The sequence below is a fragment of the Prunus persica genome, chromosome G3, assembly GCF_000346465.2.
Source record: "Prunus persica cultivar Lovell chromosome G3, Prunus_persica_NCBIv2, whole genome shotgun sequence".
In the NCBI taxonomy this organism is placed as follows: domain Eukaryota; kingdom Viridiplantae; phylum Streptophyta; class Magnoliopsida; order Rosales; family Rosaceae; genus Prunus; species Prunus persica.
Window position 1 is genome coordinate 5,485,001 of NC_034011.1, and position 23,111 is coordinate 5,508,111.

At 37.5% G+C, this 23,111-nt stretch overlaps 2 protein-coding genes across 2 annotated transcripts; one reads left to right on the plus strand and one right to left on the minus strand.

The window, feature by feature from the left end:
* On the plus strand, positions 6,090-7,759 carry LOC18782650 (auxin-responsive protein IAA1). Its single transcript, XM_007215909.2, has 4 exons — positions 6,090-6,377; positions 6,678-6,859; positions 6,977-7,088; positions 7,318-7,759. Exons 1-4 carry the CDS (start codon positions 6,154-6,156, stop codon positions 7,415-7,417), a joined length of 618 nt encoding a protein of 205 aa, XP_007215971.1. The 5' UTR covers positions 6,090-6,153; the 3' UTR covers positions 7,418-7,759.
* On the minus strand, positions 9,335-13,679 carry LOC18782619 (D-glycerate 3-kinase, chloroplastic). The gene is made up of 12 exons (XM_007215293.2): positions 13,385-13,679; positions 11,391-11,791; positions 11,117-11,196; positions 10,981-11,032; positions 10,864-10,905; positions 10,656-10,734; positions 10,548-10,579; positions 10,379-10,447; positions 9,992-10,066; positions 9,751-9,867; positions 9,590-9,640; positions 9,335-9,489 (listed from the first exon to the last, which is right to left on the minus strand). The coding sequence occupies exons 1-12, from the start codon at positions 13,614-13,616 to the stop codon at positions 9,346-9,348; spliced, it is 1,374 nt and encodes a 457-aa protein (XP_007215355.1). The 5' UTR covers positions 13,617-13,679; the 3' UTR covers positions 9,335-9,345.

Consider the following 23,111-nt stretch of genomic DNA (forward strand, 5'->3'; position numbering starts at 1 on the left):
CACTACCTTAGTAGGGTTCATGATGGAATAGAATAGAACATATCAATATATGCATGTCACATATTTATTATTATTAATAATAATTTAAAATTAAATAGTAAACGAGTTAAGTAGGTCATTTTGTAGGTTGGCGGGTTGACAAAAAACCCAATAGATTATTAAATATGTCATGATGGGTTTATCGGAATTTGACCTGGATTGAACCCGAATTTAACTCACAATTTTAATCGTGCGGATTGATCACCTAATTTTCTGTGCAAATTTCGAATCGTTTAACGGATCATGTTGGAAATTGTCACCCTAGTAATGACCATATACCGCAGATTTTGACTACATTGTCTGTTAATCACAGCTCTGATGAGACTTGTGAAATTAAAAAGGGGTGGACCAAAGTGTCTGCTGCGGTAGGGTTATTCGTTTGAAAAGGAAGGCAAGGGAACAAGAAAATGATGTAACTGCGCATTGCTGTTATATTATTCATTTGAAATTAAGGCTAAAGTTAATCACTTTTTACATGGTTTAGAGTGGCTGGTGGTTTTTGTAAAGGGCATTAAAGTAAATCCATTATCCCCAAAAGAGAGACTTTTTCAGCCTAATTTTAGCGCATTTCCATCCATTTGTCATGACAAAAGGCAAGAGGATGCAATGGTTGTTACTATTCATGTGAATAGTGCTTGCTCTTGCAATTTTTTTGTTGGTTTTCCACCCATTGCTATAGCAACACAAGGATAACCATCATTCACATGAGATATGAGGAGAAGAATTTGTATAGAATTTTGGTGTAAGAAGTGAAGAATATGGCTAGGTATTTATTATATATACAAAAATTCTGAAATTTTTGGTATTTTTTTCCTTCTTTTTTTTCAATTTTTTTGTTATTTAAATTGGCTTATGATGTCAGCATTAGGCCTGTTTGCCCAAACAAGTCTTGCCTTTACTGGGGGGCCTCTTGCTAGGGTTGGGGCTTCCCACTGGAAGTGCTTTTAGAGGCTGAATAGAACTTGATCAACTTATCAAAGAAAATGAGGGTCTTGCCAAAAAAATAAAAATAAAAGAAAATGAGGGTTCAAAGAGAAGCACCATTGTACTTAATCAAACAATGTGCTTAAGTTCGCAGGTGTGGGTAAAGCAAGTTGGCCAATAAGTTAAAATCTATATTAAAGAGTGAAAACATAATGAAAGAATCCCTATTTTCCCTTGATAAAATAATAAAAATTATTTTAAAATACTTATAATTAGAAGTATTTAAGCTAGCTATGAACCAATTAACATTTGGTTTAGTTAGAGCATCTCCAAGGGAAGACGCAAAAGAGTAAGTAAACCTCATTTGTCTTGCCACATCAGCATTTTCATGCTCCAAAGGAAGGGGCAAATGGGTAGGCAAAATATACTTTCTCTCCCCAACAAGGCAATATTGCCTACTTCAAAGTAAAGAGATATATTAGACCCCACTTGCTTTTTATAATAAAATACCATATCCGCTCTCTCACCTACTTTCTATAAAATATAATAGTAAATGTAAGAGATAAAAATATATAATATAATAATGGTTTGTAGACTTTCATTGCTTAGTCCCTTAAAGTGACCAACTTTTTTCACGAGACAAATGGGTAGGCAACATGTCACCAAGGTTGTTATAGTATAATTTTGCCTATTTCATTTGCCTCTTTCCTTAGAGATACTTTTAATGATAGTTGTTTTTCTTCGTTGGAGAAATCTTAAGTTCGACTCACACTAATGCGCTATATCATCAGGAATTTGAATTTAATACCGTACTTTAACGAAATCAACAAACTTGTCAGCTAAATCTAGGAGACATGCTAAACATCAAATTTTCTCATCTCTTGACTTTAAACTACAAAGAAAATTAACAAGTGGAGAACTTCTAAAGAAAAACGTCATGTTCTCATATTCTTTGCATGCATATAAATTAATTGTGTGATTCTTAGGCACATGATTAGTGCATAGCATAATTCCAGGTACAGAATCTTTTTGGTCTCATCTGCATTCACACATGTCCCGATAGTTTGGTGCATATGTAGCATTTACGATTTATAATATAAATCCAACATTGAATCTTAATTTAGATATTATCATTCTAATTCATAGATATTATCAATGAGATCCATAACATTGTTTTGGGTCATTCGAAAAATTTAATCAACCCCCCATGATCCTAAACAAATTTTGCAGATATGGATGAATTTTTCTGACTTCCAACTCTACAAATCTGCCTTCCTCGAATTTAGCCTCAGATAACTCAAAACAAAGAGTATGATTTGGTACATTGCATGAGGTCCAATATTTATGGCATGTTTACTTATTAGTAGTAGGTATGTCATTCATGCTCCTTCTTTCTCATGTGTTTACTAACATGGTTATTAATAAAATGATTCTAATTCTTTACTTCTGCTGCGTTTACTTACACATACGAAATAAAAAAATTATGAGAGTTCCATAGTAAAATCTATAATCAAATACCCTCAAAATTATGAGAGTAGTTGATCCGATTCCAATTCCTTATTCCTAAATTCTTAATTTGTAAACTAATATCAATTCTAAATTCTGATCACCTCATTTCATTTCTTCTCACTGAGTTAGATTCCTTGAAGAACGTTGTATTGGGGTATCTTCTCGACCATCATATTGTAAATATCATCATTTTACAGGGGCTAAATTGTCATCTAATGGGGATGAAAGAATTTTGAACCACCGGACTTTGGATTCTTGAGAATGATAGGAAATTACCAATTCCTTGCAGAAGAATCTGTCTTATCAAAACTAAGAAGGTTCCAGTATTGGGTGAAACATATGAGATTGTTTTTGTTTTTGTTTTTTTCCAAATTAGAAAGGGGAAAGGGAGAAAACTCATACACACGAAATCACTTGGAAACACACTAAAAATATGGGCCAATTCAACTAATTAACACCTCACTGATGGTGAAACATATGAGATTAGTGCCCTTTTTCTTTGTCAACTTCCAAATGTATTTTATATACACCAATCTTTCCATTCACAGAAGGGTGTGTCAACATACTTTTTTATTATTTATTATAGAGATATTTATACCAACACCCCTTAAGATTTTCTGTATTTTCACAAAATCCCTTGAGATTTTAAAAATTACACGAACTCCCCTTTAATTAGTTCTTAAATTATTTTCACAAAATCCTTTTTCATTAATATCTATATATAGAATAGATAATACCTAATTTTCATGATGACAAGGCATATATGTACATATACCAATTGATGTATGCCCTACCACATACGTGTTTGCCCCTTTGGCTAACCAAATAAAGAAGGTATCTAGCTGTTTCAAAGAAGCTCCATGTGAATGAGGTATTGCCATCATGGAGAGCATGAAAATCAAAATGTTCATAATAAGAAATAGGGGTCCACTAAGTGGTATATCTTGCTACATCTGCTGCCTACCTTCTACTTGGGGACATGAACTTTCGACTTTGCTGGCTCCATTTCAACAAAGACAATTCAATACAGATGGGTTTCTTTGGAAAATTCAAATTGGATAGACAAGTTGAGATGCCCCACTACAACGAGAGAACTTCTTTAGGCATGCACTTTCTTCTTTTTTCTCCCTTTCATCATTTGGTTGAATGCAATTGTATAGCATTCTGCATTATTTTTTCGACAAAAAAAATTCTTGTAGCGGGTATGATACTCCATACAAGATTTAATGATTAAACTGTTAAATATCTTCAACATTAATTCATATTAGAAAATGAAATGCTCAGCAACAAATTATCAATCTAACAAAACAAATTTAATGAGACGTGAATATTGTAATACCATAACATATTGACTATATAATTAGAGTGATGTTATTTCCACCCCTGTCCTGTTTCTCTACTCACCTTATCTTCCTATCCACCATTATTCCTAAAATACTCTTTAATTATTCATTCAAGCCAATTCTCTTTGCTAATTATTAGTAATTGAGATATGAAGAGAATCAAGTTGTGTTTGACGGACTCAATATATATCTTAGTCTAATATTTTAGTTTTATGAATCTTTTAGGTTTTTTTTCTTTTGTCAAACGATAAAATAAATAGGTTACGTGAATTGAGATTTTTTTCCTAAGTTTATAGAAGTTATTTTACAACCGGGTAGTTGTGGTTGTGGTTTTAAAAAGAGTGCCAATTAATTATTTTTTAAAGTCTTTTTCTTTTTAAACAGTATAGGTGGTTGTTGATTTAAATATTAGGTTGGTAATTTTTATTAAATAAAATTCTTAGTGCAAAATATTAAGTGTCAAGTCAAACAGTTGGGCAATTTCTTTATTATTTGAAATAAAATGAATAAATAAATAGATGATACCAGAAGGGGAAGGCCAGACAGGAGGCCCGGAGATCCCGGTATGAGCAAACCGATTATCAACTGTAAACCGCGGGCGGAAACCGGTGGAACTGCACACGTGTCGGCTATCGACAAGCAAACACGTTCACATGAAAAATGTTAGGTGGGTCCCAGAGCTCTAAACTCTCGAGTTTAAGTCATTTTGGGGCCCCACATGGAAAGTTCCATAAAGTTGACCTGTAGACAAGAACCACGGCATGTGGGTCCTGCTTGGCCCCACGCGGGCATTGATGGCTTGCCTTTCCTCTCTCTTCACGGCTCCCTTCATCTTCTACTAGATAGTCGGTCTTTTTTGTGTTCTACAAAGGAAGGAGCAGAGATATTTCTTTTGAGCTGCAAAAATATTTGTTGTCTAAGCTAATTAGAAAAAACATATATATATATATAATTATTGGAAGCCTTTTGAATTTGAAATTTTATAAGAATTTCATTGCATGGGAATGTTTGCAAAGCACCGCCGAAAATTAAAAGAAACTATCAAATGAATTGTAACCAATGATTCCATATTTATATGGTTTTATGTGATTTTCTACAATATTATTTTTAGCTTTTATTTTAGAAACTTTTAATTAGAAATGAGCAAGAATTTGCAGATCAACCGAAACATGACAACTAGAACTAGGATGACACAAATCTACTAAAAATATGTCGAAACTGCACAACATTAAAACATTAACAAATAAATTTGATGTGTCGACCATGGAACAAGCCCCCGGTTTGGAATCCCCCCCTTCCACCGAAAATTGACGAATACCTTTATTAGCAGCCAAAAGCAATAAGTCATAGGCAAGTGTCTCTTTACTTGAAAATAAAGAAAAAACCAAGCATTTGAAATTTTTTTCCAATCCACACACACAAGAGAGACTTTATAAAGCCAATCTTAATTTTAAGTAGGTTGCTTGGTTTTTCTTTCTTGTCACTAACTTACATTATATGACAAAAATAGGTTTGATTTTATAATGGTAGTGGTATTTTTAATGCTAATGTTGAAAAACATAAAACACATTTTGTTTTACGAGGTTGAGTAAGCTTTTTTTATGATAATCGATTCATTCAATGAATTGGAACACACCAAATACATTATTAAACTACCAACCTTTTAAGTGATGTGTGCGCATATAAATTAAATAGGCCAAAAAGCGTTTTTATAGAGAATCATTTTTCTAAATAATCACTTCAAATGATTCAAAATGATTTTATGAAGAAGCGTATAGGTGGTGTTTATGTCCAAAATCACTTAAAATTATTTAAAATAATTATATAGATAATTACATGAGAGATGATTTTTGTCGAAAATAATTCTGACCTATTTAGAATCACACTCAAACAAAACTTAAACTCTAGCAAAACAAATATTTTACTATGAATTATTTACCGCCGTTTACACGTTTATACTGCTTAGTAGCCATTTGTATTGTATATTATATGAATTAGCAGTATTAAAAAATAAATAAAATAAAATAAAATAAACTAAACAATAAATAATAAAAATTGACTAGGTCGGAATTGGACCGACCGGGGGGCCCCAAGCTTTCAGCTTCATTCAAGCATAGAAATCACAACCCACACGCTTCCGTCACACACTACTACCACCAACATGGACGAATCACAGCCGCTCTTTCCGAGCCACGTGTCATCTACCCACTGGCGGAATCATTTTGCCGGCCACATTCTCTCCCCCTTAACATTATATATAAGCTGCTCTGCACACAGAGCCGGCTAAAGTTGTTGGTCCATCAAATTTACAAGCAAAGCAAAGAAAAGCATTCGAAACATGTCACCGGCAAATGAGCAGCAGACGCCGGCCGGCTTGAACTACGACGATACCAAGTTGACCTTGGGGTTGCCTGGCTCGGGGTCTAAGCGTGGATTTTCAGAGACCATTGATCTTAGTCTTGGGAGCTCAAGCTCATCGTCGTCAAGATCAGGGGTTGAATGTTGTGATCAAGATTGTGCTGATGGTGATGGGGCCAAAACTCATAAGCCTCCAGCAGCAAAGTAAGACTGCCCACATGATTTTTTTTTGCTTAACTAAGTGAGAATTGAAATGGGTTTTCTTTAACCTTTGAGTTTACAATGTGTTTGATGAAATTATATGAAATTATATGAAAACTGAAGTTTGATGGTCAACATGTTTTTTTTTATTTTTTGTAAAATTATATGAAATTTGAAGTGGGGTTTCTTTAGTTTTCATGGTCCTCATTTTTTTTGGGTACAATTACAAGAAAACTGAAATGGGTTTTCTTTGATTTTTAAGTTTACAATGTGTTTGATGGAAGTTCTGTGTGAATATTTCAGGTCACAAGTGGTGGGGTGGCCGCCAGTGAGAGTGGCAAGGAAGAACTTGATGAAGACGTGCAAGTACGTGAAAGTGGCAGTAGATGGAGCTCCATATCTGCGCAAGGTGGATCTTGAGATGTACAATAGCTATCAGCAGCTGTTGGGTGCTCTTGAGGACATGTTCTCCTTCTTGACCATCCGTATGTATCTTATCTCATCATATCTCTTCTAGATTTGATCTTCTTTGTAAAAAATTAAAAACCTATGTGATAATTTTCATGTCAGGAGTTAATGGTTGATATTTACTGTTGATGCAGGTAATTATTTGAATGAGAGAAAGCTCATGGACCCTGCAAATGGAGTGGAGTATGTACCAACTTATGAGGACAGAGATGGGGATTGGATGCTTGTAGGAGATGTACCATGGAAGTAAGATTTCAAATAAACCCTAACCATCTCTCCCCGAAATGTTATTAGACTGTGAATTAAGACCACACACTCAAACGTTAATGGTTCTTATTCATAATCTGACAACATATTACTTGTATGAAAAAATTTTCGGCCAAATATATATGCCTGGGGATTTTAATTTTTCTTTGTTTTACTAGATCGTGCATATTTACTTAACATCAATCCTGTCTTTTTTGTCTTTGAACAGAATGTTTGTGGAATCATGCAAGCGGCTCCGGTTGATGAAAAGCTCTGAGGCAGTTGGATTAGCTCCAAGGACACCTCCAAAATCCACAAGCACGAGTTGAAAGACATGCCTTCTACATATGATAAAGAGACTGAATGAATGAAAAAAATATATGCATGTACAGAGGCTTTTTCTTGTTGGTAGGGGGGTTTTGATTAGATAGAAAAGTTGACAAGAATAAGAGATCGATCTGTGATTCTCTATAAGTTGCATTTTTCCATTTTGGTATTAAATGCACTTGATGTTGTAGGCTTTTTCTCCCCATTTTTGGGTTCATCACAGTTTTTCTTGGATTCCATACTCAGATATACACAGTAAGTTTGATGTATGATAAGACAAATTTTTCTTTCTGCATATTCAGTTTTGATATTGCTTTCAAATGCCATATATATTCTTCAATTCCCATTCTTTGCTGTTTTATTATTATTATTTTTTGTTTTTGGTTTTTGGTTTTTGTTTTTTTTAAATGAGAAAAACATCTATAGATACAATCAACAATTAGAGGTCATATCTCATATCCATCGGTTTAACAACTGGGATACAATTAGATTTGAATTCCCAAAATCTTGAAACAAAATGGGCAGAATAGAGACCCATTGGCTTACTTGTAAACCCAAAGAATGCCCAATTTGTATCCTTCGTAACCCAGTCTGTTTCCAAGAGCATCATTTTTTTTACTCTACGCACCAAAAGATTTTGTTCCGCAAAGTCAAAATGCTTTACAAGATTTCATTACCAAGCTGCTTCTGTAAGATGAAAGAATTCGCAACATGCAAGCAATATCCCAAGCACAGATGCCTTTCAGGAAAAGTACAAGAAATCTGCATTTCACTGAGGAAAAAAAGGGAAATACTTCCCTTCTTTCCCGTAAGTAGGAACTCCTACATTCCTGTTAATGACAGTTTGATATGTGTGCATAATTTTTTCTTTTTTGGATTTTGATGAATTATTTTTATGTGTCAAACTATGATTTTCCATAAGGAGGGAAGCAATATCCCGAAAGAAAAAAAAAAAGGTAAAGGAAATTGATTTTATGTTTTGCAAAATGAGGAGCCACTGAATGGGTCATGAGACTCATGAGACTCGTGAGACCCATCACTCATCATGCAGTGCTCTATGACCTTATGGAAAAAAGAAAAAAGAAAAAAGAAAAAAGAAAAACATGTTGGATACTGATAGTTACATATTTCTGCTCTAATTGCACATTTAAAGCTTCCATGTGGCAGCAGGTGGCAGAAGTTGTTTCTCATGGCTGGGACCATTATGTGATTGGTTGAGAGATGGAGAGATGGAGAGATTCAATTGCAAAAATTCATTATCATGGGTCATCAAAGAGAGCCAAGACAAAGAAGCTTTCATCCATTTCTATGCTCTACTAACAACCATAATAAATTTGGCAGTGAGAAAACCGTATCAGCTTTAAGCGAAGGCCATCTTTTTTTCCTTTGCTGCCTACATATATATACCATTTCTTGGTTCCTTTGAAATGTTCTTCTACAGCTTCTTATCGAAGAAAAACAATGGCTGGTGCACCACCTACACAAAGGATGTCATGCTGTGATCAGGTCCAGAAGCGCAAGGAGGAGAAAGGCTGCTTCTATTCTTGGTTTGTTTATCATTAATCTTCACTTCCAATTTCCTCCATAATCTTCATCTTATGCATTACTTATGATTGGATTGCATTTTATGTTGCAGTTTGTTTGCATTTTTCTGCTGCTGTTGCTGCTATAAGACTTGTGAGCCTTGCTTAAACGGCGTCTGCTGTTGCTGCCCCTAGATATCTATACTTCAAAATATGTGCTATTGATTGTATGAGGAAAATCATGAGTTATTATGTGAATCATAAAATATGATTCTTTTCATTCGAGTAAAGTTACACTTACACATTACATTTTTACATTGACATTTTTCCCCATTACATTATGCTTCTCTAACAAGCAAATGACATCTCCAATATATCAAAATTGGACTTTAATGGCTCATAGTCACCTAGTTCCCAAGGATAGGGTTCCTTCCCTCATCAATTTCTATGACGATGAGGCGCTTTGGGTCCGACCCTTCTGGTCCTTCCGAGTAAAGGGTGGGAAGGTAAGCATTGTATGCTGGCAAGTACCGTGAAACAAAATCTTTTACCTGCAAAACAAGCTCTCAAAGAGCATCAGTTTCAGGTTATGGAACCTACTGCAGGTTCAGCAGACGGTTTATAAGATACAAATATAGATAGACTAGCAACCTCGTCATCGGACATTCCAGGCTTCCCGTCCTCTCTCATGGCAATCTCTGCCTGCAAGTTCAGGGAAACACTTGTTAATTAAGCAACGACAATGAGAAAAAGTACTTAAAAAGAGAAACACTGCATTTTGGTTGCACGAAGATGTAAACATGAAACCCCACCTGCAAACGCCACTGGTACACACAGCTCGGATCCTTGATCTTGATAATTATCCATGCTTTGATGAACTTATACCATGCATCATAATAAGCTTCAAGATTTTTATTTACTGTCTCCAGCTGTTTAATGAAAATTTCGCATTAGAGCTGTAACTGTCTTTAATAGAACTAAAATAATTAATGAATTTGAACTGGGCGCAAGTAATATCAACAAAGCCCCACAATATATTTCCAGTCCTCTAACCTGCGGATCAACTGCTTTGACAACTTCCACAGGAAGGGGTTTGAAACCAAGCATCCAACCTTCAAATAGAACAACCTACATAACCAGCCAAAACACAAAAAAATTGCGAGGTGAAATACTCTTTCCAGAATTTTCTACAAAGCCTACTGAAACCACCTAACTAATTACCTTTGGGTTTGACCTATTGATTTCACATCCAAACCCTATTATTACTTCTAAAAAACACTTCAACATAGCATTTGTGAGATCTTGATTCTTGATATGTTCAAACATCTATCTTCATATAATCAGGTTGCTACATGGGCCATACAGTATCAGCCCCCCAATTTGCATCAACCTAAGCCCACTGATTGCCAGACATTACAGAAAATCCTCTTACAGACTTACTGTAAGTGGCCCTTCAACCTCTGGCCATGTTGACGGATCAGCCCTGTCACCCTTTCCATTGTAAGCGGACTGCAACATGAAACAAGTTATAAAGAGCCACTTTGAACTAAAAACTGGTTGATGGAAAAAATAATAATAATAAGAAAAGCAAACTTTCACTGTTGTGCACCTTATCATATCGGGGTAGCTTCATCTTCATACCTGAACAATTTAGATGTGGATAGTTATGAAACAGGCATGCATTTATAGCGGAGGAAAATGAATAGAGGAGAATCACCTTCTTTACTCAATTTGCTTAGATCAGACAGGGTTTCAACAGAGAATGTAAGATCATGACTCCCTGCATTTCCACGTAACTACAAGCCACGAGAAATAAAAGAATAGACAGTGTTATTGATAAGAAAGCACGTTCAGTTTCTAATGAGGTACAATCAACTTGTTAACTATCTTAAGTTCAATTACTTGGAACATATGTTGATCGCTACCTCTAAAAGTGCATTTCCTGGATTTGCTTCTCGTAGTTTGGCCTACAAATAATACAATATCACATCAGACAAAAAAAAATATAAAGAAGAATGTGCCACAAATTTCCTAAAAAATACCTGACCCTCTGCCGTCAAATAAAAGTCATCAATGGATATTGAGGCAGACTTCCTGATATTTGAACATATTGTCAGCAATACCAAATTCCTTTATCTTTTTATGAATCATCTAGAGTATCAGTTTCTCATAGCTTACCGGCCCGTAATTTGGAATAGATAATTAAGAGCAAACACAAGTGTAGTCTTTCCACAACCTTGTGGTGCACTAAAACCAATCTGCATCACAGACCAAAAATCAGCACCATAAGACGAAACAAAGACTAAAAATAAACAATGGCAGCAATCACTCTTCATAGATGCAATCATTTCTGGAGACAGATATACCTTTTCAAATGCCAATAGAATTCAACCCAATACAGAAACTTAAGAGTACCAAAAAAGAGGGGATAATTTGAGTAGAAATGATGTACCACTAGAGGAGGTATATCTTCTCCATCTTTGTACAAGGATCTGTGCTGAGAAATCTGATCATCACACCAAAAAAATACTGGAATATAGTAGTGATAAAGCCTAACTTTTTGAGGCTCCGTCAGATACAATTCATTGAGCTGAAACAGCCGACAGAGGTGCAACCCATAGGACAACCATTTGTCAACAGACTCAGCCACTGCTTCTGGGGTCAGACCCAATTTGTTTATCAATGGACCTGAGCATATAAAGTTAAAAAGGTCCTGCACAGAAGAAACTTCTGCAGGCTGTGTAGGAAACACAGAATACAATTGGCCCTGCCCACATTCACTGCCGGCAGCATTGTTGTGATGCATAGAATTGTCTTGCATCCAGGAACATCCACTGCCTGCAAGAAGAATCCCTGAAAGAGAAAAGAGGTGAAGAACAGTCTTGCTGTGATCAACTCCAATTGCAGCCACGATATAGACCATATTGAGACTATTCAGCTTGACCCATTACTATATATTAAAAATATTTTGCATGGTATATATATCTGCGAACCTATATCCGTATTCTATATGATCACCAATGAACAAAAGGGCTTTTTCCTTCTATTTTTGTTAAGTTAAAGGAAAAGATTCCCCATGAAAACCAAATGGAAATAGATTCAGAATATAACTAAAGATAGTGCAAGACATAAATGTAAAAATTCTAAGCCCTAAAACTGCAGTAAGGTTAGCTAAGTTTCCAAATCAGTTATTCAACATACAGGCAATCAATAAGCTAAAAAGTGGATAGGAGAAGATATTTAGCTCTAATAAGAAGAGATATTTAGCCTTAATAAGAAGATTGTACTTGTATCTGAGTAAATAACACAGGCAGGGGTCATGAGGAAATAAACGATGTCCTACAAGGCGAAAAAAAGCAGCTAAGTTGATCCACCTCAAGTAACTAAGGTATAAGCCTTAGTTGTAAATTTCTGTTAGTTGACCAGTACTTTCAAACAAAGTGGTTCCTCTCCTTTTTCACAAGAGCAAGTTATCGGTTCAACCCATGAAAGAGATGGGATTTGTGAGGAATAGGACCAGCTTTCAACCAATGGAAGATACATAAATTTTTTAATAAGAAGGCTAGACCCCAAAAATGGAGAGATGAGGAGACATTACAAATGTCCAACTGCAATTAGTTAAACAAGCTCCCTAAGAGAAAGGACAAATAAGCTCACAGCTCTAAAGAATTGAAGGAATCCATCCATACGGCTTTAGTAAATTGTGACCAATCAAACACTGTCCCCTAAAATGCCAATATCTTATGTACGAACCTCCAAAAAGAGAACAGTGGTTTTTCAGTAGTGTATGGATTGCATGCTAATTTGCTTCCAGTAAATACAGTTTTTATTCCAAAGATACCGCAACGATGTGGACTTTGATATTTCAAAACTTCATTGACAAGGGCTCAAAATTGTTGCTCCAGTTTCATGATATCTACGGCCTGCTCTTAGGATACTCAAGTGTCAGGACTTATCCTGTTGAGTACTCCATTGATGCCATTTAACCAGAAGTATTCAACATTGCATCTAAATAACTATATACATGTTAACCAGTACTTCTGGCACCAGAAAAGCTGAAGAATATATACATATTGCAAGAATCTATCTTAACTTCCTACAATGTTTTTGTCCCGTTTTCTTATGAACCCTTAAAATCATTTTTTCCTAAAATTACCCAAGAACAACTACGTACTGCAGCTTGAACCAGGCCTGGCATGGGAAAATTGGACCCTTTAAACCATTCAGCTATCCCATGAGGGGCAAAGCATGAGACTTTAATAAATCTCCAAACTTCCCATTCTTTTTTTTATCATTTTGCTTTCTATTTTGATCAGATTCTCACTCTTCCTGAGCAATTATCGAATGCAGGATAAAATGTATGTAACAAGAATCAAATTCACATTGAGTAGCAAGCAAAGTAAATGGAGAAGTAAATGAAATTATATCTGGAAATAGAAAAATTACCAGACTTTGAGAAATGGGTAGGCATTGCAGAGAGCTTAGATGATGGGTATGGTCTATTTGATCCATAGAGGGAAGAGAGGAGAGAGAAGTGATAAGAATGAGACAAAGAATGTGATTTATTACTACTATTGGACTTACTAGTATTACAGAAAGAATAATAACAATTAGAAACAGAGAGAGGGGGCGTAGGTGGCCATGGCTGAGATAAGATATTCAAGGCCGCCATTTTCATCTCTCTCGCTCACTCTGTTGATGATGTTTTCCCAAAGCTGTGCAGGAGATATAACCAATGGTCATGGTGGTTCTGTGTGCGGTAACGAGGGTAACGATACTTGTTTGTTGGAAAGTACTAAACTACCCATACTTATCACTGTTTTCTCTCTTTTTTGGGTCGTAAAATCCAATGCTTTTGTAGTGGATGTATGAAAAAGCAAAAATTGTAGACATCCACCACTTCGAAATTAATATTTTATTACCTGCAGGGTGACAAATGGATAAATTTAGTAGTAGGTTTTTTCTCGGTTGTTTTGTTATACAATCGAGATTAGAAGAGGGAAAATCAAACTTATGTTGTAAATAATATTGGTGAAGCCCACATAAAGAGAAATGATGGAAGAAAAATGATCGTATTGAGTATGATAGTCAAAAGGAGAAATGATGATGTTAGAAAAGAAGGAAGATTAGTCAAAAGATGAAATCATTATGTTGGGAAGATTAGTCTATAAATAGGCTCGCTCATTCACTTGTAAAACACACCAAAAAGAAGAGAGAAAGAGAAAGAGTGAGAGTTAGAGAGAAGAGAAAGAGTGGAGTCTATCTGAGGAGAAATTCTGTCAGTGTAAACATTACAAAGAGAAATATAATTCCACTCTCAATATTACAGTGGTACTTCTCATCACTGATTATTCTAGTTTTATAACACGTTATCAGCACGAAAGTCTCTCATTTTTATTTTTGAATTTTTTCCAACTCAACACTATGTGGTTATTTCTCTGTCTCCTCTCTGTCATATGTCTACTCTCACTTTACTACTACGACGACATGCAAACTTTCTTTTTTGTGTTCTCACAATTTCTATGTTGTTTCATCCATGCTTGTTTAATTTACTTCTTTGTAACGTAATTTGAAATGACATGGTTTTTATACCCCGTCCTGTTATTTTATGGTGGTGTAATTTTTTTTTACCCATCGCGTTGTAACACAAATTATTGTAATAAAATGGTAGTGTGATCTTAAAACCCATCTATTATATCTTGAATAGTGGCGCAGTTATATTGCCCACAATATATGATATATTATGCACTTCTTATACATTAGGTGGAGGTTTTTTTTATCCCCACATTTATTTTATTTATGGTATGGAGTAGGTTTATTACCCATACGGTAATATTTATTTAAAAGGGTGGCGCGGGTTTATCGTCCATGCCTTTACTTTTATTTAAAAGTATGGAGCAGAATTAGTGCCCATACAAGCACATTTACTCTTACTTAAACTATGATGTGGAATTAACCCTCATACTTTATGAATTTACTTTACTGCACATTTACTTTTATTAAAAGTATGATGTGGAATTAACCCTCATACTTTATGAACCCTCATACTTTATGAATTTACTTTACTGCACATTTACTTTTATTAAAAGTATGATGTGGAATTAACCCTCATACTTTATATTTCCTTTTATTTACAGTATGGTGCGAAATTAACGTCCATACAGCAAACAATTTACTTTATGAATTTACTTTACCGCACATTTAATTTTATTTAAGGTATGGTGCGGGTTTATCGTCCATACCAGCAAATTCATAGCACTTTATTTTTATCATCAATTAATACACCTGAATAATGAGGGCCTGAAATTCCTATTAATAAGTGGCTTAATGTCCCAGATCTCGAGCCTAAAGTTTCGGATGGCAAATTTGGCAAAACTAGAGTTTGCTGCCTTGGACCTTTCCGGGGACAACTATTTATCATGGGTCCTGGATGTCAAAATTCATCTACGAGCCAATGGCCTCGGATAAACAATTGTAGATGAGAATGATGCTTCGCATGAAGAGAATGCGAAGGCCATGATCTTTCTTCGCCGCCACATCCATGAAGCGCTGAAGAGCGAATATGTGGTGGTTGATGAACCGTTGGTTCTATGGAAAGCTCTAGGTGAAAGATACGATCACCAGAGGATGGTGACTCTCCCAAGAGCTAGATAGGAATGGACTCACTTGAGATTTCAAGATTTCAAGTCAGTGTCCGAGTATAACTCTGCTATGCACAGAATTACCTCATTAATGAGGCTATGTGGGGAAAATATATCTGAGGAGGATATGCTCGAAAAAACTCTGAGCACTTTTCATGCTTCAAATGTCCTCCTTCAACAGCAATACAGACATAGCGGTTTCAAGAAGTACTCGGAACTTTATCTTGCCTATTGTTAGCTGAGCAGAATAATGAGCTCTTATTAAAGAATCACCAATCTCGCCCAACAGGCTCAGCACCACTTCCTGAAATAAATGCTGCATCTCAGGAAGTGAATGCCACTTCATCTCGTGGTAGTATCCACAAACGTGGGCGAGGGGGCAAGCGCGGCCGCTGGTAAGGAAGCAGAAAAGATCGTGGTGCTCGTTCAGAGGGTTTAGGTCCAAGGAGCGGTCCATCCACGAATGAAAAAATACATCCCGTAATAAGGGAAAGGCACAGATGAGCCATGTGCCTATAAATGTTGAAAGCACTTGTCACAGATGTGGTGCAAAGGGACATTGGGTGCGCGCATGTCGTACGCCCAAGCATTTGGCGGATCTCTATCAAGCTTCACTTAAGAACAGGAAAGTGGAGATAAATTACATTGATCATGCTCCACCAGCCACAGATGGCTCATCAAAAATATCGCGTCAGCTAAACAAGACGCATCTGGATGTTTCTGACTTTGTTACTAAAAAGGGAATGAAGCTTCTGAGTCCGAATTAGATTAAATTCCTTAATGTACTATTTGTATTAGCTGAAGTGTTGTTTAATTTTTCATTTCAATCCAATAAAAGTGGTAATGTTTTCTTCTTTATTGATTACAGTGTGTGTGCTTATTTGAAGGCATGGATGTTGGATGCCCTCAAAACAAAGGTTATGGCAAAGATATTTGTCTCGCAGACAGCGCGACTACTCATACGATCCTTCAAGATCGGAAGTATTTCTCAAAATTAATGCTTACAAAAGCAAAGGTAACAACCATATCAGGTCCTGCAGATCTGATTGAAGGCTCAGGAATAGCCCAAATTATGTTACCAAATGGAACAATACTGTCCATTCTGCTAAAATATGAAAACTATGAGAGAATATTTGTTTGTGGGAATTTTCTGTGTATTCTTCTCCTTGTAGGAGGTCATATTTATAATACAACAAAACCTGAATGGGCAAGTAAATAATAAATTCCTAAATCCATTTACAGTAGGAAATCAGGAATTAAAGTAAATCAATTACAATTATAATAGGAATTCTTGGTGTGTAAGGAAAGTAAGTCAATATCCACAAGTCACGCCAACACTCCCCCTCACGTTGGTGCATAGATGTCGCCAATGCCCAACTGATCCAGTGAATTGTGGAATGCTTTACTGGAAATTGCCTTTGTCAAAATATCCGCCAATTGATCCTCGGATTTCACAAAAGGAAACTGAAACACTTTAGCCTCAAGCTTCTGTTTGATGAAGTGTCGATCCACCTCAACATGTTTAGTACGATCATGTTGAACCGGATTTTGTGCAATGGCTATAGCAGCCTTGTTGTCACAAAAGAGATTCATTGTGGATGTAGGTTTACACCCAAGTTCAGTAAGCAGCTTTCTTAACCAAAGAAGTTCACAAATTCCTTTAGTCATGCCTCTGAACTCGGCTTCTGCACTGGATAAAGCTACTACATTCTGTTTCTTACTCCTCCATGTCACCAAATTACCTCCCACGAATGTGAAGTAACCCGATGTGGATTTTCTATCTGTTATATTACCTGCCCAATCTGCATCTGAATAACCATCAATATTTAGATGACCATGCTTTGAGAACATAAGTCCTTTTCCAGGTGCAGACTTCAAATATCTAAGTATCCGAAGAACTGCATTCATGTGGTCTTCACTTGGAGAGTGCATAAATTGACTGACAACACTCACCGCATAAGCAATGTCTGGTCGAGTATGTGACAAATAGATCAATCTTCCCACTAACCTTTGGTATCTTTCTTTGTTAGTTGGAACTTGATCCGGATATTCTCCAAGATGATGATTCTGAACAATAGGAGTGTCCGCAGGTTTGCAATCTAGCATTCCTATGTCCGTCAACAAGTCCAAGACATATTTCCTTTGAGAGAGAAATATGCCTTGCTGCGATCGAGCCACCTCAATTCCCAAGAAATACTTGAGTCCACCTAGATCCTTCATCTCAAACTCAGTAGCCAAATAGTCTTGTAGCTATGATATTTCCTGTTTATCATTCCCAATAATAATCATATCATCAACATAGATTATTAATGCTGTTACCTTCCCTTTTCGATGTTTCAAGAACAAAGTATGATCTGAGTTGCACTGTTTGAAACCATTGTTCTTCATTGCCATGGTGAACCGTCCAAACCATGCACGTGGTGACTGTTTCAATCCATACAATGCTTTTCGTAACCTGCAAACTGTTCCACTCTGAGTAGTATTATATCCAGGAGGAATGTCCATGTACACCTCCTCCGTGAGTTCGCCATGTAGAAAAGCATTCTTTACATCAAACTGGTGTAGTGACCAATCCAAATTAGCTGCAAGGGACAATAAGACTCTGACGGTGTTTAACTTTGCAACTGGTGCAAAAGTTTCTTCATAGTCTATACCATAGGTCTGTGTGTACCCTTTTGCCACAAGTCTTGCCTTGTATCGCTCGATAGATCCATCTGCATTATGTTTTATAGTGAACACCCATCTACATCCGATAGTCTTTTTTCCTCGTGGTATAGTCTCCAATGTCCAAGTCTGATTTTTCTCAAGAGCTTTCATCTCCTCTTTTATAGCTTGGACCCACTTAGGATCTTTCAATGCTTCAGAGACCTTGGTTGGAATATGGATAGCAGACAACTGATGCACAAAAGCCTTGAGTGGTTCAGACAGCTTCTCAGTGGATACATGATTTGCAATTGGATACTTGGATGTCTTGCCAATATCAGGTGAATAACAGTTTGGTGGCTTCCCACGATTTTGCCTGAAAGGTAATTGATATCCAATAGTTTTATCCTCTAAATGCACAAGTCTAGTAGGAGTATTTACCTCAAAGATATTCTCAGGAGATTGGTTCGTTGGTACTGTTGAATGAGAGGGGGGTCTTCATCTTGTTGTTCTGAGTTATCAGTAAGAGTATGACTCGAATCAAAAACATCTTCGCAAGGGTTAGGCAATCGATCGTTGTTTGGCAGAGAGCATTCGCGCGTGCCAGACTCGGGACGATCGATTGTTATTGTTTCTTGGCCGAGAGCAATCTTCGTGCATAGATGAATATCCTCATGTTCCAAGCTGCTCCAATTGAGCTCTTCACTCGGTATCTCCCCCTGAAGAGTAGAATTGGATGCTGGGTCATAGAAGAACATATCTGATTCTAGAAAGGTGACATCCAAAGTGACATAGGTTCGCCGGATAGGAGGGTGATAACATCGGTAGCCTTTCTGATGAGTGGCATAACCCAAAAAAACACAACGCACATGGATCAAGTTTGCTTCGTTGATTTTTGTGGAGATGAACGAAGGCCACACAGCCAAAAATGCGAGGAGTAAGCACCAAAACAGAGGGCAGAGGCCCGTGTTGCGCGAGCACTTGTAATGGAGTTTTGAAGTTCAAGACCCCAGATGGCATGCGGTTGATAAGGTGGACAGCAGTGACGACAGCATCATCCCAGTGATGACGAGGAACATGGCCACCAATGAGAAGAGCACGGGCTGTTTCAAGGAGATGACGATTCTTCCGTTCGGCAACACCATTTTGTTGTGGTGTCTGGGGGCAAGTTGTCTCATGAATAATGCCATGTGTCTGGAAGTAAGTCTGAAAATCATGATTAACAAATTCTCCACCGTTGTCAGAGTGAAGCATCTGGATTCAAGCATTGAACTGTGTTTCCATCTGTTTGTGAAAGGATTGGAACACGGAAAATACTTCATTCTTATTTTTCATCAAATAAAGCCATGTCATCCGTGTACAATCATCTATGAATGTGACAAACCAACGAATACCGGAATGAGTAGAAATAGGTGAGGGTCCCCAAACATCAGAATGAATTAAAGCAAAAGGAATAGTACTTTTATTCATACTTAAAGGATAGGATGCTCTATGACTCTTGGCTAGAATGCAAGTGTCACATTTAAAATCTGACTCTTAAATACAGAAAACAATTCGGGCAATAAATGTCTCATATAACCAAAAGATGGATGCCCCAAACGTCGATGCCAGAGTCAAATTTGTCGGTGCTTGTCATCAGACGGATGCTTTACACGATTGGCAAGTCCCATACTGAAGTCATCCACATAGTACAACCCTCCTCTTTTAGTACCACGCCCAATGATCTCCTTGGTGAGAATATCCTGTAGTAAACAAAAATTGGGATAAATTAGGGCACAACAATTTAGTTGTTCAGTTGCCTGACTCACAGACATTAATTTATTGGACAAAGATGGAACGAGTAGAGTATTAGAAAGGGACAAAGAAGGTGAAAGGGCAACAGTGCCAGCCCCTGTCACAGGATAGGTAACTCCATTTGCATTGGCAATACTTGTGCGGCGGGGTGTAGTGGTGTGCAAAAAATCATTCGGATCAAAGGTCATATGATCAGTAGCGCCAGAATCAATTATCCAACCAGTAGTATCTCGTAGATCAGAAGTATGAAATGCATAACCACAGTTACCTGAGACATCTGGAAGCGCGGGACTATCAGGAGGATCTACCTGCGGGAACAAGGCTAATGGGGGTTCGGTAGAGACAAAAGCAGCACGGCCAGAATTACTAGCAGTTTCTGTGAGCTTGCTAGCGCGGAGGTCCTCCTACCAATCAGGATAACCATTTAGCTTAAAACAGGTGTCACGGGTATGTTTGAGGTTGCCACCGTGCGTGCAACCACTTCCATCAGTCGGAGCCTTAGGACGGGAAGGTGGGATGGTTTTAGGAAGTGGCGCACCAGCAGCAGTAGCATATGACTGGATCTGAAGGTGGGTTGCAGTAGAGGAATTATGGGGCTGTCCGGCACGAGTAGGGGGACCTGATCGAGGGGCACTCTTGGCCGCTAAGCCAGCACCAGTGGCTCGATCGGATGAACCCATCATCACTGCTTGTCGAACATCTTCACGGCGAACATAAGCATAAGCTTGGTCAACAGTAGGGAATGAAGTCATGTGAAGAACATCACTTCGGGCCTTATCAAGACGATCATCAAGGCCATCCAAAAATATGTAAACTCGATCTTCCTGCAGAATATCATTATAGCGCTTGATATCACTTTCATACTCCATCATATTTGGACGGCGAAAATCAATTTCTCTCCATAAGCTTTGGAGAGTATTGTAATAGGTTTCAATGGAACCACCAGCTTGTCGTATACGAGAGACTCGTCGTTTCAGATCATAAACTTGAGAAGTGTCAGTGCCATCATAGTAAGTTGTGGCAATTGCATCCCACACTGCTTTTGCCGTTGAAAATCGAATGAAATTGCCAATCAAGCTCTGCTCCAGAGAATTGATAAGTCATCCCTTCACAATAGAGTTCTCGGTGCGCCAGCGAGGAAACGTTGGAGCAGTCGAAGGAGGTTGCGGAAGATCGCCATTAATATATCCCAATTTGTCTTTGCCGGAGATATACAACTCTACAACTTGGGACCATAGGGCATAGTTGGTGCCATCCAACTTTATGTCAATCTGTGCAGCGGAAGCTTCATAGGTAATTGTCGTCGGAATCGTTGTCTGATTCGGGTTCAAGGTCGTCGTCTGATTCAAGGTTGGGGTCGTCGTCTGAGTCGAGGTCAGGGTCGTCTTGGTAGGATCCTGATTTAGGATCAATTTCGAGGTCTGAGTCTGCATCTGCATTAGTTGAGCCACCTGGGCACTCAACTCGGCTATGGTTGGTTGAGAAGGAGAGGAGGAAGCAGTGGTGCTACCGCCATGAGGATTAGAAGAGTCATCCTCCCCCATGGTGGCGGCTAGGGTTTAGAAACTAGAGTCAGCAATCCCAAGATCGCCGCTCTGATACCATGCTAAAATATGAAAACTATGAGAGAATATTTGTTTGTGGGAATTTTTTGTGTATTCTTCTCCTTGTAGGAGGTCATATTTATAAAACAACAAAACCTGAATGGGCAAGTAAATAATAAATTCCTAAATCCATTTACAGTAGGAAATCAGGAATTAAAGTAAATCAATTACAATTATAATAGGAATTCTTAGTGTGTAAGGAAAGTAAGTCAATATCCACAAGTCACGCCAACACATTCCAGATGCTTTGTATTCATCTAACTCCAGAAGGAATCTGTTGAGTTTCAAAGATATACGTTTGAATGGCTACCATGTTGAAACAAAGAAAGAGAAAAACATGGAATATCTTTGCATTACCTCCAGTGATACCCAAAAGCGTATACTGGAGAGGCTTTGTGCGCTCTCATCAGGGTTGTATTATACAACCATACGGACAATTGAGGCACATAGTGTCATGGACCAAGAGTCCATTGACTCAAATGCTTTTAAGCTTTGGCATGACAGGTTGGGTCATCCTGGATCCACCATGATGCGCAGAATCATCACCAACTCTAAAGGACATCCCTTGTTGACTAAACACATTATGTTATCAAGTGACATCTTTTGCCAAGCTTGTTCACAAGGGAAGTTGGTGATCAGAACATCACAACCGAAGGTTGATGTTGAGTCTCCATCATTTTTGCAGAGAATTCAAGGGGACATTTGTGGACCTATTCATCCTCCATGTGGACCATTTCGGTACTTTATGGTCATGGTGGACGCATCTACTCGATGGTCACATGTTTGTCTTTTGTCTACTCGGAATATGGCATTTGCTAGACTTTTGGCTCAAATAATTAAATTACGAGCTCAATTCCCAGATTATCTCATTAAGTCAATCAAACTCGATAATGCTGGTGAATTTACATCTCAAACTTTTGATGACTACTGCATGTCACTAGGCATTGACATTGAACACCCTGTTCCCCATGTGCATACTCAAAATGGCTTGGCAGAAGCTTTAATTAAGCGCCTTCAGTTGATAGCACACACTTTGCTAATGAAAACAAAGTTGCCAGTTTCTGCTTGGGGATATGCCATTTTACATGCAGCATCACTTGTGCGATTGAGGCCCGTCGCCAACAATCAATATTCTCCAATACAACTCGTATTGGGGAATCAACCAAACATTTCACATTTAAGAATTTTTGGGTGTGCGGTATATGTGCCCATTGCACCACCGCAACGTACTAAAATGGGCCCTCAACGCAGATTGGAAAATTATGTTGGTTTTGATTCACCATCTATCATCAGATATCTGGAACCCCTGACGGGTGATATTTTTGCCGCACGGTTTGCGGATTGCCATTTTGATGAGACAATCTTCCCATCATTAGGTAGAGAAAAATCTGTGTCTAAAGAACAAGGCAAACTCATTCCTGAAAAACGACATGAATTATCATGGAATGTATCCACATTGTCTCATCTCGATCCTCATACTGCTCAATGCGA